Below are 14,480 nucleotides of genomic sequence, written 5' to 3' on the forward strand. Positions count from 1 at the left end.
GAAGAGTATGTGCCAGACACTTGTCAGAGATTGGCGGGTAAGGGTGGAACACATCGTTGCATTTATTTCCATGTTACACAGTCACTGGCCCTGCTCAAGAGCTTTCTGAATGTTGAGGACGCAAAGGGTAAGTTAAGGAACATGTTTGACAAATGCCAGCTGTCAGCTATGCTCGAACTGGCTGCTGTGACGTGTTCAGCACTGCTTGGCTTGCGCTAAGAGTGGCCGGGTGTAGAGAATCCATATGCTTCAATTATAACTGTCCAACAAGTAGCCCACCAACTTATGTCACTGTTGATGCCTTATAATTTTGAACTCAGTCATCATATATTTTAGTGTCAGATCAAAAAGCGTATTGTCGATGTAATATTATTAAGTAAAAGCAGAGGGATATAAATAAGTGTTTGCTGTTAGGCCATTGCTAGGTGTCCCTGAAAGGGATAGGTAGGCAAATAAAGGCCCAGAAATAACATAATGAAGTCAACTGTGGAGAAAAAGACCAACGTAACAAAAATGTTTAACCTCAGTGTAACAAGACAAATCAAGGAGGCTTAGTGAGACTCGGCAGTGGATCTTTGCCCGTAAGGATAGCAAACACATTCAGCAATTCATTAAGCACAGAAATTCGGCGGCACTCTTGTGAAACTGCATAGCAGCACTGCCAATTTGCTGGTGCAGTCAGAGGGTTATGAGTATAGCACCAGTGGGCTGGAAGGGAGAGGAGAAAGAAAATCAAAACAAAATGAGCTAGTTAGTAGCCTATATTATTAAACTAAACTGGGGAGAATTTTTCATTATAATTCATAGAGTGTTGTCTGTAAATGCCTCAGCTCCAGTTCTTCTTATTTAGCCTGCTGGAGCTGACTAGAGCTGCGTCTGCTGCTAATCAGCTCTTCATAGTTCATTGAATAAATTTCTTCACACCAGGATATCAAGTTAATATAAGGTTAGTGTTCCAATAACTGTTTCTCCGTGAATTTTTAAAGAGGTACAGTCAAACGTATATTTCAACATTTAATGCATCGACGTGAAAAAAAGCGACGACGCAGACTGATTCTGGGATTCGGTGACACACATTTGTGCTATGGTACCTTGCACACATGCTGCACGGTGGGATCTGCAGCGAGTTATATTTTGTCTGTGTCACATAAACAGACTTCCCTTGCTTGTCTGCCAAACACAGTGACAGCAGCTGAGACGGAAGCCATTTCCTTGACATGTTTAAAATGCAAATGGACGTGTTTGAGAAAATCCAAAAAAAATCTACCAGCTTGTCTGTGGGAGGGAGGTGTCCTAGACAACACAAAGAACATAAAATATGAGGAGGTGCAAAAGCAAACACTTTGTGTGCTTCAGATGTGTTCCTGGGGTCTCGGTAGGTTTTTGCTCACATCATGTCTGAACGTTTCTTGCAAAGTGGCTTCTGCAAAATAAGCACTGCAATGCAGTTTCTGATATTTGTGATGACATCGTTTCTTTATTAATTAAAGCACATCTCCCTGCATAATATAAATAGGATTGTGAATGTATGTTTACCATGATTTTTTTGTTTTAAAATTTTAAATATAGCATTCTTTATTTTGTTATTTACACATTATTACATTGAGGTGGGTTTCTCTCACTCTGGTTGAGAAACTGGAGCAGTGTCCTTGCTTTTTTTTTGTATCTTATTTTTTTTAGAATGGCATCAAAATTAACTTAGCCTACTTTGCGTGCAATGGGACAAACATTTCCATTCACAAGTGTCCTTATTTTAAACCAATTAAGTAAAAGTAAAAGCCTCAAGCTTGGAAAAGGAGTTTTTGTCTGACTCCGTAGAAGAGAATGCTAAGTGCAGGTAGCTATTCTCATGGGAAAGCCGAGTGCTAGTGTTGAGGTGAGACATTGCTTGCGGGAAGAAACACTCCAAAAAACCAGGTGCATCATACTTAGCACGATGCATTTCTAAATTCAAAGAGAAACTCTTACTCTCCACCCCAAAGGATGACAACTCAAAAGGCATTATTAGATGCAAAGCAATCTGTTCGTTTATTGAGAAGAAAATAACATCATACTGTCAAAGAGACTTCTTAATTATTGTGTTTTGATGAATGTATGTTGAGATGTTAGTAGCAGCTATAGAGATGGTATATTTATCATGCATTAGCTTACAAAACAAAGGAAAAATCCTTTTACAACTCAAACAACTATTTCAAAATAGATTCATTCAACATGATATAGAACTCGTAACATTATAATATTAATATAGAATCAAAATGCCTCTATAATGCAGACCTTCAATAACAAGTGAAAGATTTCTAGTTCCATTCCGGCAGGAGATGCAAATCCCTGTAGGGTTGCATCAGGAAACAAAATAAATCAAAAATCCGGAGCCACCTGCTGTGGTGACCTCTTGTGAACAAGAGAGCAACCGAAACTAGTACTGCATAATGCATAATCTTACGACTTAAAAATGCAACACTACAATTTTTACATAATTCAGTTCAAATTAACTTTCAAAAATCAGCCGGGCTATTTTTTTTTTCAATATTAAGCGATGACCATAGTTTTTGAAGCATTGTTATTGCTCACATTTAAGTGGAATTAGCAAAGTATAGCAAATCAAATGCTGTAGTGAGAAAGGATTTGCTTTGCTGTATCGGCGATAAGAACTTTATAATGTGCAATAGGAGAGATCTGATGCAATGGTAAGAAGACACAACTGTGACATGTTTTAACATTTACAATTGTAGGCATCATGCTTGTTTGTGATGATGACATACCTTACCATGAGAAAATGAAAATATTTTGATAATATACATTTAAATTTAATTTTTTTTTATTTTATAATAACAAAAATATATCAATATAAATGCTATATAATGCATTACACAAATAAATACATCCAAATGATTGGATGCTGTATTGTCAGTTTATTTTAATTACCAGATTAAACATCTGTAATGTCACAGTCATCAGTGTATTTCAGTAATACATTTTTACCTTGAAGTTATAGCTTGCAGTACTCAAAATCTATATTAAATTGAAAGTATATAGGCTAAACATTTTTTTAAAGATAAATTATTATAGTACTACAGCAATGTAATTATTTTGCTGACTACTCCTGTTTGAGACAAAGCCTAATGTGTTAGTTTGATGTATTTTTTTCAGTGGCCTATAGAATTAAAATATTATAGTCATGTCTTTATTAGTGAAAAGATATCAACTTCACCTTTAGTTAGTGCACATGTATGTTAATTTTATCAAAACATTGCTAGTGTTTTGGAAGCAGTCTGTGAGTTATTAAGGAAAATCTTAAACATTTTTAGTCTCTATCGCCTAAAAAGCCCTTATGAGTTAATTTTTAACTCGTAAAATATGATATTTTCTTTTGAGAGTATGCAATATAATACGAGAAGTTTCACCGCTTTTTACTGGAAAATGTATACATCAAGGGACAGTGAATTTTTATTTCAGCTAAAGATTAATAGGCTATTGATATTGCTTTAGCTAGGTTAGCTAACTAGTTTAAAACCATTTTTTTTGCTTGTTAAACATAATATATACACTGTTTGTAATATATATTGTATATATTTTTAGAAATACTTTAATTGGTTATGGAAATAACCATATCGACATTTCTTCTGAGAAAGTTTAGAAAAAAAAATGCCATAATGCTAATTAGCTTAGCATTAGATATATACTGGATGCAAGAGAAAGCTAACCAGAAGTAAAATGTTTTGTTGCAAAATAGTAAAATATTAATCAATACACACATTGTTTCATCTGTTACTTTGTTAATTGATCACTAAAAAAGGAAACATTTCTGAAATGTCAAAAAAGGCAGTGTAGCTCCTGGACACCAAGATATGAACCGCTGGCTACTCATAGGATCTGTATTGTTCTCCCAGAAAGTACTTTGTTATTTCCTCGGTTTACAAGAGACCTTCAAAGAACTGTATGGTATATTGACACCATTTTATTTCCTTGGCACTACATGACTGATCTGCTTTTTGTATTTATTAGAGTTTTCTGATACAGCACCATATACTGCTCCCTGCTGACAGCAGCGCTTTATAGTGTGGAATTCAATTGAGTTACACGTTGCTTCACTTCATTTTTAGTGCAACAAGAGAATGCATCTGGATCTTCCATCTCTGAAGTCATAGTGAATTAAAGGATGCTACTGGCTTCCCTTGTTTGTAACCAGGCAGAGTCTTTGTCAGACCACAAAGGACAAATCCAATCAAATTTGGTAGAAGAGGTTAAAGAGCTGACCACTCTGCCCCTCTTCTGTAGGCTTGTTACTCTTCAGAATTGCCCTCGTAAATCTTCTCAGTAAAGTAACAGAGTGCACAAAGCACAAGGGTATTTTAAAGGTTGTCAGAGATGAGATATAAAGTAACTTTAACACCAGTCAGTGAGCCATTGTAAACATAGTATTACTCAGCAGAGGACCACTCAAAGTCGAGGTTGATGCAGAGGTGCACTGTCAGTCCGGCTAGGTATTATAGCTTACCTTTATTTTCTTCTCATTTTTATACTGGTGTTGATGATTTGACACAATACCTCAATGTAAAGAAATGATAAGTTATGAAATGCCATGAGGGTATAAATAAATAAGCTTTTCATCAGATTTCACATCCTATTTTTTCACAGATTAAGTTCTTTTGCAGTTGCTTTACCAAAGCTGACTTTAAGAAAATATTGATGACTGAATACAATCAAACACATCAATTATTTCATTTTCATCTTGCTTGAAAAAATAAATAAATAAAAATAATGTAAAACTCTATGCACCATACAGTTTTACTGATCTGATCTGCCATTTTTGAATTCTAAGCTTAGAGTGTGGCTAACCTGGCAAGCTCGCATCAGTTTCCATTTCCTCATTGACAGTACCTTGATCAACACTAGTGGCACTGCCAAAAATATTTGCAGACCAATTAACAAAAATGCATGGTCATGTCACTGCATTTGTTTTATTCAGTTACACCAGGGCTGCCCAATCCCAGTCCTCGAGAGCTACTATCCTGCAGCTTTTGAATGCATCCCTACTCCAACACAGCTGAATCAAATGGTTTGATTACCTCTTCAGCATGCCATCATGTTTGGCAAAGGCCTGATAACAAGCCATTCATTTGATTCGGGTGTGTGGGAACAAGGATGCATCTAAAAGCTGCAGGACGGTAGCTCTCGAGGACTGGGATTGGGCACCCCTGAGTTACACTGTTGGCATGTACAGTTTTATATAGCTAATTGTTTAATAGTCTCTCACTCTACGTTGCCTACAGGCTCAGAATTGATGCCCAAAGCCCTGTCGACCAGGATAATTGGTGGGATCTGGTGGTTCTTCACGCTCATCATCATATCATCCTATACAGCTAATTTAGCAGCTTTCCTCACTGTGGAAAGAATGGATTCACCTGTGGACTCAGCTGACGACATTGCCAAGCAGACCAAAATCGAGTACGGCGTGGTCAAAGATGGTGCAACGATGTCTTTCTTCAAGGTACAAATGGTAGTATTATTATCAGAATTATATTACACATATAAATTCAGTTACATTTTAATTCCCACAGCAAAGTCTTTTTTTCTTTTTAGTTTCTCCACTTCTCTACACCGTTTGATGTGTTCCAGATGATGTTTTTTTATTCCGAAGTTTCAGCGATTGCCTGAAGGGTCTTGACTTTATTTCATTATTTTGAGCGTTGCTTCAGATGCTTCTGCTGCTGTGGTGCTGAATAACACATGTAACAGAGTTACAGTTTCTCAGAGTAAGAAAATGAAAACACTGCACATTTCTATTGAAGACACATAAGATTATGATATTCAATTGGAATAAAGAAAAAAAAAAACGAATACTTTTTCAGGGCCTGCCCTAGTTTTTTTTGTTGCCCTGCAAATCCTGTATTTTAGTTCATGAATACTTTAGTCTTCACTGTCGAGTTTGATTTATGCATATTTTCTGTTGATAATGTTTACATTGAAAACAATATTGATGTGCTGATGATTAATCGAATTGCATTTTGCTTATGTAAAGGAGTATCACCATAATCGCAGTTTACCATGTATGCAGAAGTAATCTGTATTTATGTTACTTTTTCCAATGTAAAACTGTTATTTTTGATCAGTTTCAATACTTTGATAATCACGGTTGTGATTATTGCATCATAAATAGGTGACACAGGTGTATAATTATCCAAGACTCACGTGCCCTCTGCTCCTACTTGCTCTTACAGAACGGCTTAATGATGTTAACTCAATGAGGCAGAGAAGCATGATAAATACTGATGAGACCAGGGAGCAGATAAAGCCTCTGCAAATGGATGCATTTGGTCTTAAACTTATTTAGAAAAATATATTCAACTGTTCGTAGCTTTGCTCTGGATGGAGTCACACGTGCTGTGTGCTGCACATACAGAGGACTGAGGTCAAAAAAGCTACCAAAAGATTGTGATACCAGATGATTTCTGTTACTACCATTTGGGGATTAAGATTGTATTGAGATTGTGTATAATTTAAGCCACGGTGGTACGGTGGTTAGCACTGTTGCCGCACAGCAAGAAGTTCCTGAGTTCAATTCCACCATCAGGCCGGGGTCTTTCTGTGTGGAGTTTGCATGTTCTCCCCGTGTTTGCGTGGGTTCCCTCCGGGTACTCCGGCTTCCTCCCACCATCCAAAGACATGCAGCTTGTGGGGATAGGTTAATTGGATAATCCAAATTGCCACTAGGTGTGAATGTGCGAGTGAATGTGAGTGTGAATGGTTGTCTGTCCCTGTGTGTTAGCCCTGCGACAGACTGGCGACCTGTCCAGGGTGTACCCCGCCTTTCGCCCTATGGTAAATGGCCTGTATTTATATAGCGCTTTACTAGTCCCTAAGGACCCCAAAGCGCTTTACATATCCAGTCATCCACCCATTCACGCACACATTCACACACTGGTGATGGCAAGCTACATTGTAGCCACAGAGGCGAGGCTGCCGGACACTGGCGCCACCGGGCCCTCTGACCACCACCAGTAGGCAACGGGTGAAGTGTCTTGCCCAAGGACACAACGACCGAGACTGTCCGAGCCGGGGCTCGAACCGGCAACCTTCCGATTACAAGGCGAACTCCCAACTCTTGAGCCACGATCGCCCATCGCCCTATGACAGCTGGGATAGGCTCCAGCGCCCCCCGCGACCCTGAAAAGGATAAGCGGAAGCGAATGGATGGATGGATGGATGATTATTTCAACACATTTATAACACAATCTAAGTCTAGTTTTACATTTATCCAGAATAAGACAGCTTTCAAATCATGATCGTGAAATTATAATAGTGTTGTAGCAAATGTTTCGTTTCTCTAGAAAAAGAGTCAACCACTATAGGCCAGAACTTATCTTATGAGCTGCCCATTGGATTAAAACAAGTGCACTAAGGAGCCTGTCTATGACTATTACCACCTACTAATGATAGGCTGAAAAAATGCCTGATGTAGCTCCCATTGTTCACTGGGGAAAGATGGGGAGACGTTCTTTATTATGAGTCATTCGTAATTTACACACTGCTGTAACACAAATAAGCCGTACTAAGCTACCATATGGTAAGATGCCAACTTGGCAGCATTTGCCATACATCTTAATTGGTACTTTAAAGCTTTAATATCAGACTATCATATCTCAGTTTTAAGCAGCCAAGATTGTGCTTATACTGCAGTTAACAATAATAGAGGGCTTCTTATAGTGGCATCTTTCACAATTTGAAATGGCTTATACTCTTTAAATAGTAATTATCTAGGATTAGACATGGCATAAATGTGACCTCCTAGAAAATTGCATGAAATACCACATAGCCCGATGTAACACTAATGGCAAGGCTGTCTATTATTGCTGCTTCAGTAGCACTTATGAGGACAGATATGTACAGAGCTTTAATTTACTGTCCTTTAATCTTGTGACAAAGAAGATATGGGTAATCATTTAAATCTATTTGATCACAAGCTAAGAAACTGTATTGTTAAGTGCTGTAAATGAACAAGTGTCATCTCTGACATTTTCTATTCCATTTTTTTCTAAAAGAAGGAGAAAAAATCCCCCTAAGTTTTTCTTCCAGAGGGACTAGAGAGATTTTATGGTTAGCAGTATTTTCAGATTTAACACCTTGGGGCATCTAACATCTGAAATTTATTTATTTAAAATTGATTTTTTTTTTTTAGTGGCAGAAGCATTGTACTTTTTTTAGCTACTTTCTCTCGCCTGCAGCTAGGGAACTGTTAAAATGAGTCACTTTTTAAAAACTGCATCTTTTCATCCTTTACAGAAATCTAGAGTTTCTACTTTTGAGAAGATGTGGGCCTTTATGAGCAGCCGGCCAAGAACTTCACTGGTGAAGTCTATTGAAGATGGTATTCAGAGGGTGTTGAAGTCAGACTATGCCCTCATTACGGAGTCCACCACTATTGATTACATCACTAGAAGGAACTGTAACCTGACACAGGTGGGAGGACTTATCGACAGCAAAGGCTACGGCATCGGCACTCCCCTCGGTAGGACTTTTAAATGGCTAACGAGTATATTTGAGACTAGAAGTTATAAAAATTGAAAAGTTTTCAAAAGTTATGTGTTACTTTTTGAAGAAGGAGGTTGAGGTATTACTATTCAGATGTGGCAGCAACATAAAACTTTTTTTTAAGCTACTAGTGAGAGTGTGTCACAGCATGTTTATAAACCTTATTATCACAGAGTCCAGCTGGTGTTTCTTCCAAAGTAAAATAGGCCTTATGTTGCTTCCAGGCTCTCCGTACAGAGACAAAATCTCCATAGCAATCCTAAGCATCTTGGAGGATGGGCGCCTACACATGCTAAAGGAGAAGTGGTGGAGTGGGAGCAGCTGCCTGGATGAACGGCATCGCGAAACAGGCCCCATGGGTATCCAGAACCTGGGTGGTATATTCATTGTGCTGGCATCTGGCCTAGTGCTATCTGTTTTTGTGGCAATTGCTGAATTCATCTACAAACTACGGAAGACTGCGGAACGTGAGCAGGTATATGTCCTCATAAATTAACAGAAGAATATATTTTTTTAAGTATGCATGGAAAATTACTTAGAAATTAATTTAATTACACTGTACTAGCATTTGATTCACCTTTTTGCTAAGAAGTTGGTGCATGTGCCATTTTGTTATTTTGCTGCGTTCCATATAGCCGCTAAACCAAAGCTGTGCTCTATTCATGGCTTTTTCGTTCAAACATGTTATAAAAGGATTTGCATGCCTTTGGCTAATCCCCAGGAGGACTTGGCCATAACACCACAACATTTACTTATTTTAACAAGCATAATTGCAAATTGGAGCATAGAGACGTAATCCATTATTAGTCACTGGCGATGTCAGAATATCATGAGCGCCTTTGCTGTTGTAAATCATTAATTTGAGTCATGTTAAGAAAATAGTTGCATGTTCTCACACCAAACTTTTTTGACACAGAAACAATGAATTGTGTGAACTCTACGCGGGGTGGTGTTGCAGTTTGATATTGATGACAGCCATGCACATGCACACAATGCAAACATACCAGAATTAACCCAACATAAATGTTTTTATCCATTTTGTGCTCCTTAGACTGCCGACACTCTCTGCTGTCAGAACAATTTAAAGCTAAGGCATTTACCCCCCGTCCCTTTCCCCTCTTCTCCTTCTCGCTGCCCTCTCCGCATCCTCCCTTTTTGCCCAGAGGTCTTTGTGCAGTGCCATGGTGGACGAGATCAGACTGTCGTTCACCTGCGAGAGACGGGTGAAACACAAACCTCAGCCTCCAGTCATGGTGAAGACGGATGCAGTGATCAACATGCACGCCTACAACGACCGACGACTCCCAGGAAAGGACAACATGAGCTGCAGCACTGGGATGACTCCTGTGTTCCCGTGACAATGTGTTCCCCACAGGGCAAGAGCCTGCTGAGCAATGTTTCAGGGGCACTGCCAGTGACTAGAGACAATGGTATAGATGGGATCACCAGATACAGCATTAACCACAGTGACATGGGAACACTAACAAAACATGGGCAACTGAAAATGGCAGCATCAGCCACACAGGTATGACAACATTCACCATTGTAATCCAAACTGAAAGAGGTAAAAGCAGGATTCAGTGAGGTTCTAAGAAAAGAAAAAAAGCCCATTCCTGAGAAAGGAAACAGTATATACACTCAATCAGTTTCAAGTCTGATGTTTACGTGCGCAACATAGAAACACAAGGAAAAAAAAACACAATGTTCAAGGAATCCTGAATCAGGCTGAAAAAACTTAGCAGAACACAGCGAGAAGAATGGCTCTATGGACAATGGCAATAAATGAAAGATATACAATACAAGAATGGAAGGAGATCTGATTGAAGTTCAGTTTTGCCACATGCAAAAATTGAGTTTCTACCTTTACCCAATTGATTGATTTACACACTCCTAAATGGCCTCAGACAGCAAAAAATAATGTTACCTCAAACTTGTTGTCTGGGCTTTAATGGTTGTCATTGAGTCAAAAGGTATAGGAAAACTAATTTAGTATGTGCAGTATTGTTATTGGTGGACGGCTAGTTAAAAGTTGAGCAATTAAGTTAGTTGTAATTTGTAATTAATTATATTGATAGACACAAGCAATCATAGTCACTGATGCAAAGTGGATTGTTGAGATGTATTAAAAAACGAGAGATACAACCTTGCTATAATGGTCCTAGTAATACCTTTTGTGTCTAATAATTTTGTACATGACTAAATTTTATTAACTTAAAATGATGATTGCCAAAGATATGATGATTCAGTAGAAGCATTTACATTAGCATATGGGGCAGAACGGTTCACTTAGGAGCACAAATCTTGCATCCAATGAAAAGTCCAATGAAAAGCAAATTGGAGCGTTTTAAATTTTGTTGTAATAATCTTGTTGTAATATTTGTTCAAACCATGCAGGGTAATAGGTATCCTAAATACATTATATTTTATGGTTAAGCAAACCAACTTAGATTAAAAAAAAATGTTTATCAAAATGTAATGTAAAACAATTATTGCACAAACAACACAGGAAAACTTATTGATCAATTTCCTGTTCAAAAGTCAAAAATGTCAAACAGTTTTAATAATAATACTGAAAATATTGAAGCAGTTTTGACTAGTTGTGGCAGCCTGCAGTTTTTCTAAAATCTCTAACTCTTGATTGGGCTGAAGGGCATTAGTTCAGGCATTTCTGTTTATATTACAACTGAGAGACAGAGTTTGTTTTGTTTGGGTTTTTTGTTGTTGTTTTTTTTTTTTCAAGCATTTAAGCATGACATATTCACTAAAATATGTGTTTGGTCTGTGTCTGAATGTGCCACAGGACCACTGAATGTCCCAACTGCTTCTGACATTTTAAACACTCCATTCATCTGTGTGATCTGCAGGCTTTTTGGACAAATGATTGGTTTGCGTTATATATACTGGGCATAAGTTTGGGTTTAAATGAGCAAAGCAAGATTCTGAAGGTCATCTGCGACCAGAACGTCCGTATTCTTCTTTTCAATTACCTGATGTGGACTGAATTCATACGTGTCGTGTGTGAACATACTGAAAGACAATGTGGTGACAGATCACAGTTTTGTGTGCTCATATACTGTATGCTATACTGTATCTAAAGCGAGTGTCGTGCCCAAGAAAGATTCGAGGAGTCTGTGAGCTGCTGTCGCCTGAAAGCTGAATGAACAGCAAACCTCTGTGAGGTTTAAATTGTTGATACGCAGAAACAACATCAACAACAACAACAACAAAATAGTAATTTGTAACTATCTATGATTCAAGGAAACTCCAGTCTGTAATACTAAGCATTGATTTGGTAGAGATTGACTGTATTATTGTTTTATCAATTCCCTCCTGCAAAGTAGAATATGTAGATAAAATCAGCAGGAGAAAATGTATTTTGCTAAATTTATACTGTTATAAATGAATTCTGTTAACAGGTAAATATGTTCTAGATGCTATTTATTTCATTAGAGAGGTCAATTTTAACTACTTCCTCACTTTACCCCAAATCCATAGCCCCACACCTTTTTTTAATTTATTTAAAAGAAATGCATTATATGATATGGTATATTGGATTAATATCATCCGGATGGAAAAAATATACAGTATGTAAATCTTCTTATATGATGGCGAGAATATTTCTATGAAGTGAAAATGAAATGGAAATGCTGAGCTTTCCTAAGAATTTGGGGGACGTTGTTTTAGAGTAGGATTATATTACGTAACCCTAACCCGGACCTTCACTCTTCATGAAATCCTGATGACAACCTGGTCTAAGGTACGGCTGTGGTTGATACATGGTTCTGCTACGTTACTGTTACCCTCATGTGAACTGTAGCTTTTCATGCAGGTTATTGAAAGACAAGATTGCTTTTCACGTCTGTAATATGTGAAAGTAAATCAAAATGTCATCCGATTAGTTGGAATTACAACAGGGTTTCGGATTTGGCTGATCCAGTCAGTTTGATTACTGAATATATATGTTTTTTAAGAAATAAATTAATGTGAATAATGTCATTTTACACAAACTTGTAAGAAATGTGGGAGAAAAGTGTGTTCCATTAGCAGTGTGTGATATGAATTTTGATTTTCTAGCAGTCATGATGGTATGCCTTCTTATGTATACCTTTCTTTTCAGTTGCAAAGCTTCTATCATTTGGCAGAAAACCTCTCAAACAATATGATAAATATGTTGGTGCCAACCAGGGTTTTCTTTGTGGACATGCAGAATTTCTATGAATATAGTTTTTGTAAGGTTTTGTAAAAAAAAAAAGGAAAAAAAGATTTTGTTTTCCTAGTAACTGTATGTGTTAAAAGAACATTAGAATAACCCACAGCCGAGTAAAACATGGGGAAAATCGACAAAATACTATATAAAAGCTACTGAATTATTTTCTTTTTAACACACTGTGAATAATTCAATTGTACAGTTTGCTGTATGGGTTATATGAGGTTTTAAATAAAAATACAAACTATTTATATCTGTTGATCTACTGACTGATTAGTGATGTTCCATCGTGCTAAAGATGTGGCTTTAGCATGTTATCACTGAATATCTTTGAGCTTTCAGTATCAACACATTCAGAGTTGCAGTTAAACGTTTTGCAGTGAGTCTCACATTCAAGGTACTATTTGCATTTCTGTGATTTTGGTTGCTTCGTGTTAGAAAGCTTGCAGATGTGCCCAAAATTACTGGATTAGATTCAATTTCCTCGAATCAGATTTTGATTATCATTATGAAGAACCTGTTAGTGACTATGCATTATGCCATTATGCAGAATGCATAAGGAAACATCAAAGACATAACAAAAATGTATAACAGCAAGCGATGATGATGAAAATATATTGTCTAATTGCAAATACAAACAACCATGTGTGGAAAGAGAAGTCAGTGCCCACTGTTTAAGGACTTTGACTCAACATCTGATGCTTTCAGGCAACATTCGAGGATTTGAAATCAAACTGAAAGGCTGCATAATAGGATGGCATAAAGCAAGTTATCTTAGCCAAATGCCTTCTATAGAAAATAAGATTAATATTCAAAAATATATTCACTGGTATATTCATTAGTAGGTAACCTTCTTACTAACAGGTTGGTCCCCTTTTGCCAACAAGATGCTGGAAACATGCTTTATGGATTTTGGTCCATGCTGACATGATAGCATCACATGCTTACTTGATAAATAGTATCTTAAAAGCATGTCCCTAAGAAATATGAAAAAAATCCATCAAAGACCAAACTCTTTGGCACTCCCTTTGAGAACTCTTCCTGAAGACTAAAAGAAATTGCAGAAAAGCTTGCCTAGAAGAGTTCAGGCTTTGTTGAAGAATAAAAGTGATCATTATCTTTCAAGCTCATTAAAATTGTACACACTCTGCCTTATATACTATATTTTATAACATTACCAATTTTCTTAGCTGAAATATTTCCAATTTTCTTAGCAAAGCATAATGAGGGGTGGCTCAGTAGGCTGTGGCATTTAAAGAATATTCAACCCTAACACTAAAACTTGGTTGTAACAAGCGGTTATTTGAGTTACTGTTGGCTTCCTATTTGCTCAAACCCTCTAGCCATTCTCCACTGACCTCAATGAAGGATTTCACCCAGAGAAATGCCTCTCTCTATTTTTTTTCTTTTCCAGATTCTCTGTAAATTCTACATATGGTTATGCGGGGAAATCCCAGTAGATCAGCTGTGTCTAAAATAGTGAGAGCAAATGGCCTAGCACTAACAACCGCGGCACTCTAAAAGAAAAAATAACCTAGTAAAGTGGCCAAAAAGTGTATAATTTGCAACAGTAAAACAAAACTGATCATATCATAACAGAACATAGAAAAATGACAACATAGATTATACATTCTTAACAAAACAGGTCTATGTGCTGAAACTGAGACATTTTGAAACACCTGAAGACTTGACATATTCTATAAGTATCCATATTCTAGATTGTTATATTTCCTATTTAGTT

General features: G+C 37.2%; 1 protein-coding gene across 2 annotated transcripts in view; it reads left to right on the forward strand.

Moving 5' to 3' along the window:
• grik3 (glutamate ionotropic receptor kainate type subunit 3) overlaps nt 1-12,918 on the forward strand; it is a 104,473-nt gene extending 91,555 nt beyond the window's left edge. Inside the window, exons 13-16 of one of the 2 annotated variants that reach the window (XM_085423463.1) lie at nt 5,274-5,491; nt 8,284-8,509; nt 8,757-9,007; nt 9,696-10,035. In XM_085423463.1, coding sequence (XP_085279589.1) covers nt 5,274-5,491; nt 8,284-8,509; nt 8,757-9,007; nt 9,696-9,890 — 890 coding nt within the window. In that variant the 3' untranslated portion in view covers nt 9,891-10,035. Of the gene's footprint in view, nt 1-5,273; nt 5,492-8,283; nt 8,510-8,756; nt 9,008-9,695 lie in introns of both variants that reach the window. The other variant, XM_085423464.1, reaches the window with a different exon arrangement.
• The last annotated feature ends 1,562 nt before the right edge of the window (nt 12,919-14,480 follow it).

This window comes from Rhamphochromis longiceps, linkage group LG11 (assembly GCF_057381845.1).
Source record: "Rhamphochromis longiceps isolate RC_006_pf linkage group LG11, R_longiceps_female_GT1.1, whole genome shotgun sequence".
In the NCBI taxonomy this organism is placed as follows: domain Eukaryota; kingdom Metazoa; phylum Chordata; class Actinopteri; order Cichliformes; family Cichlidae; genus Rhamphochromis; species Rhamphochromis longiceps.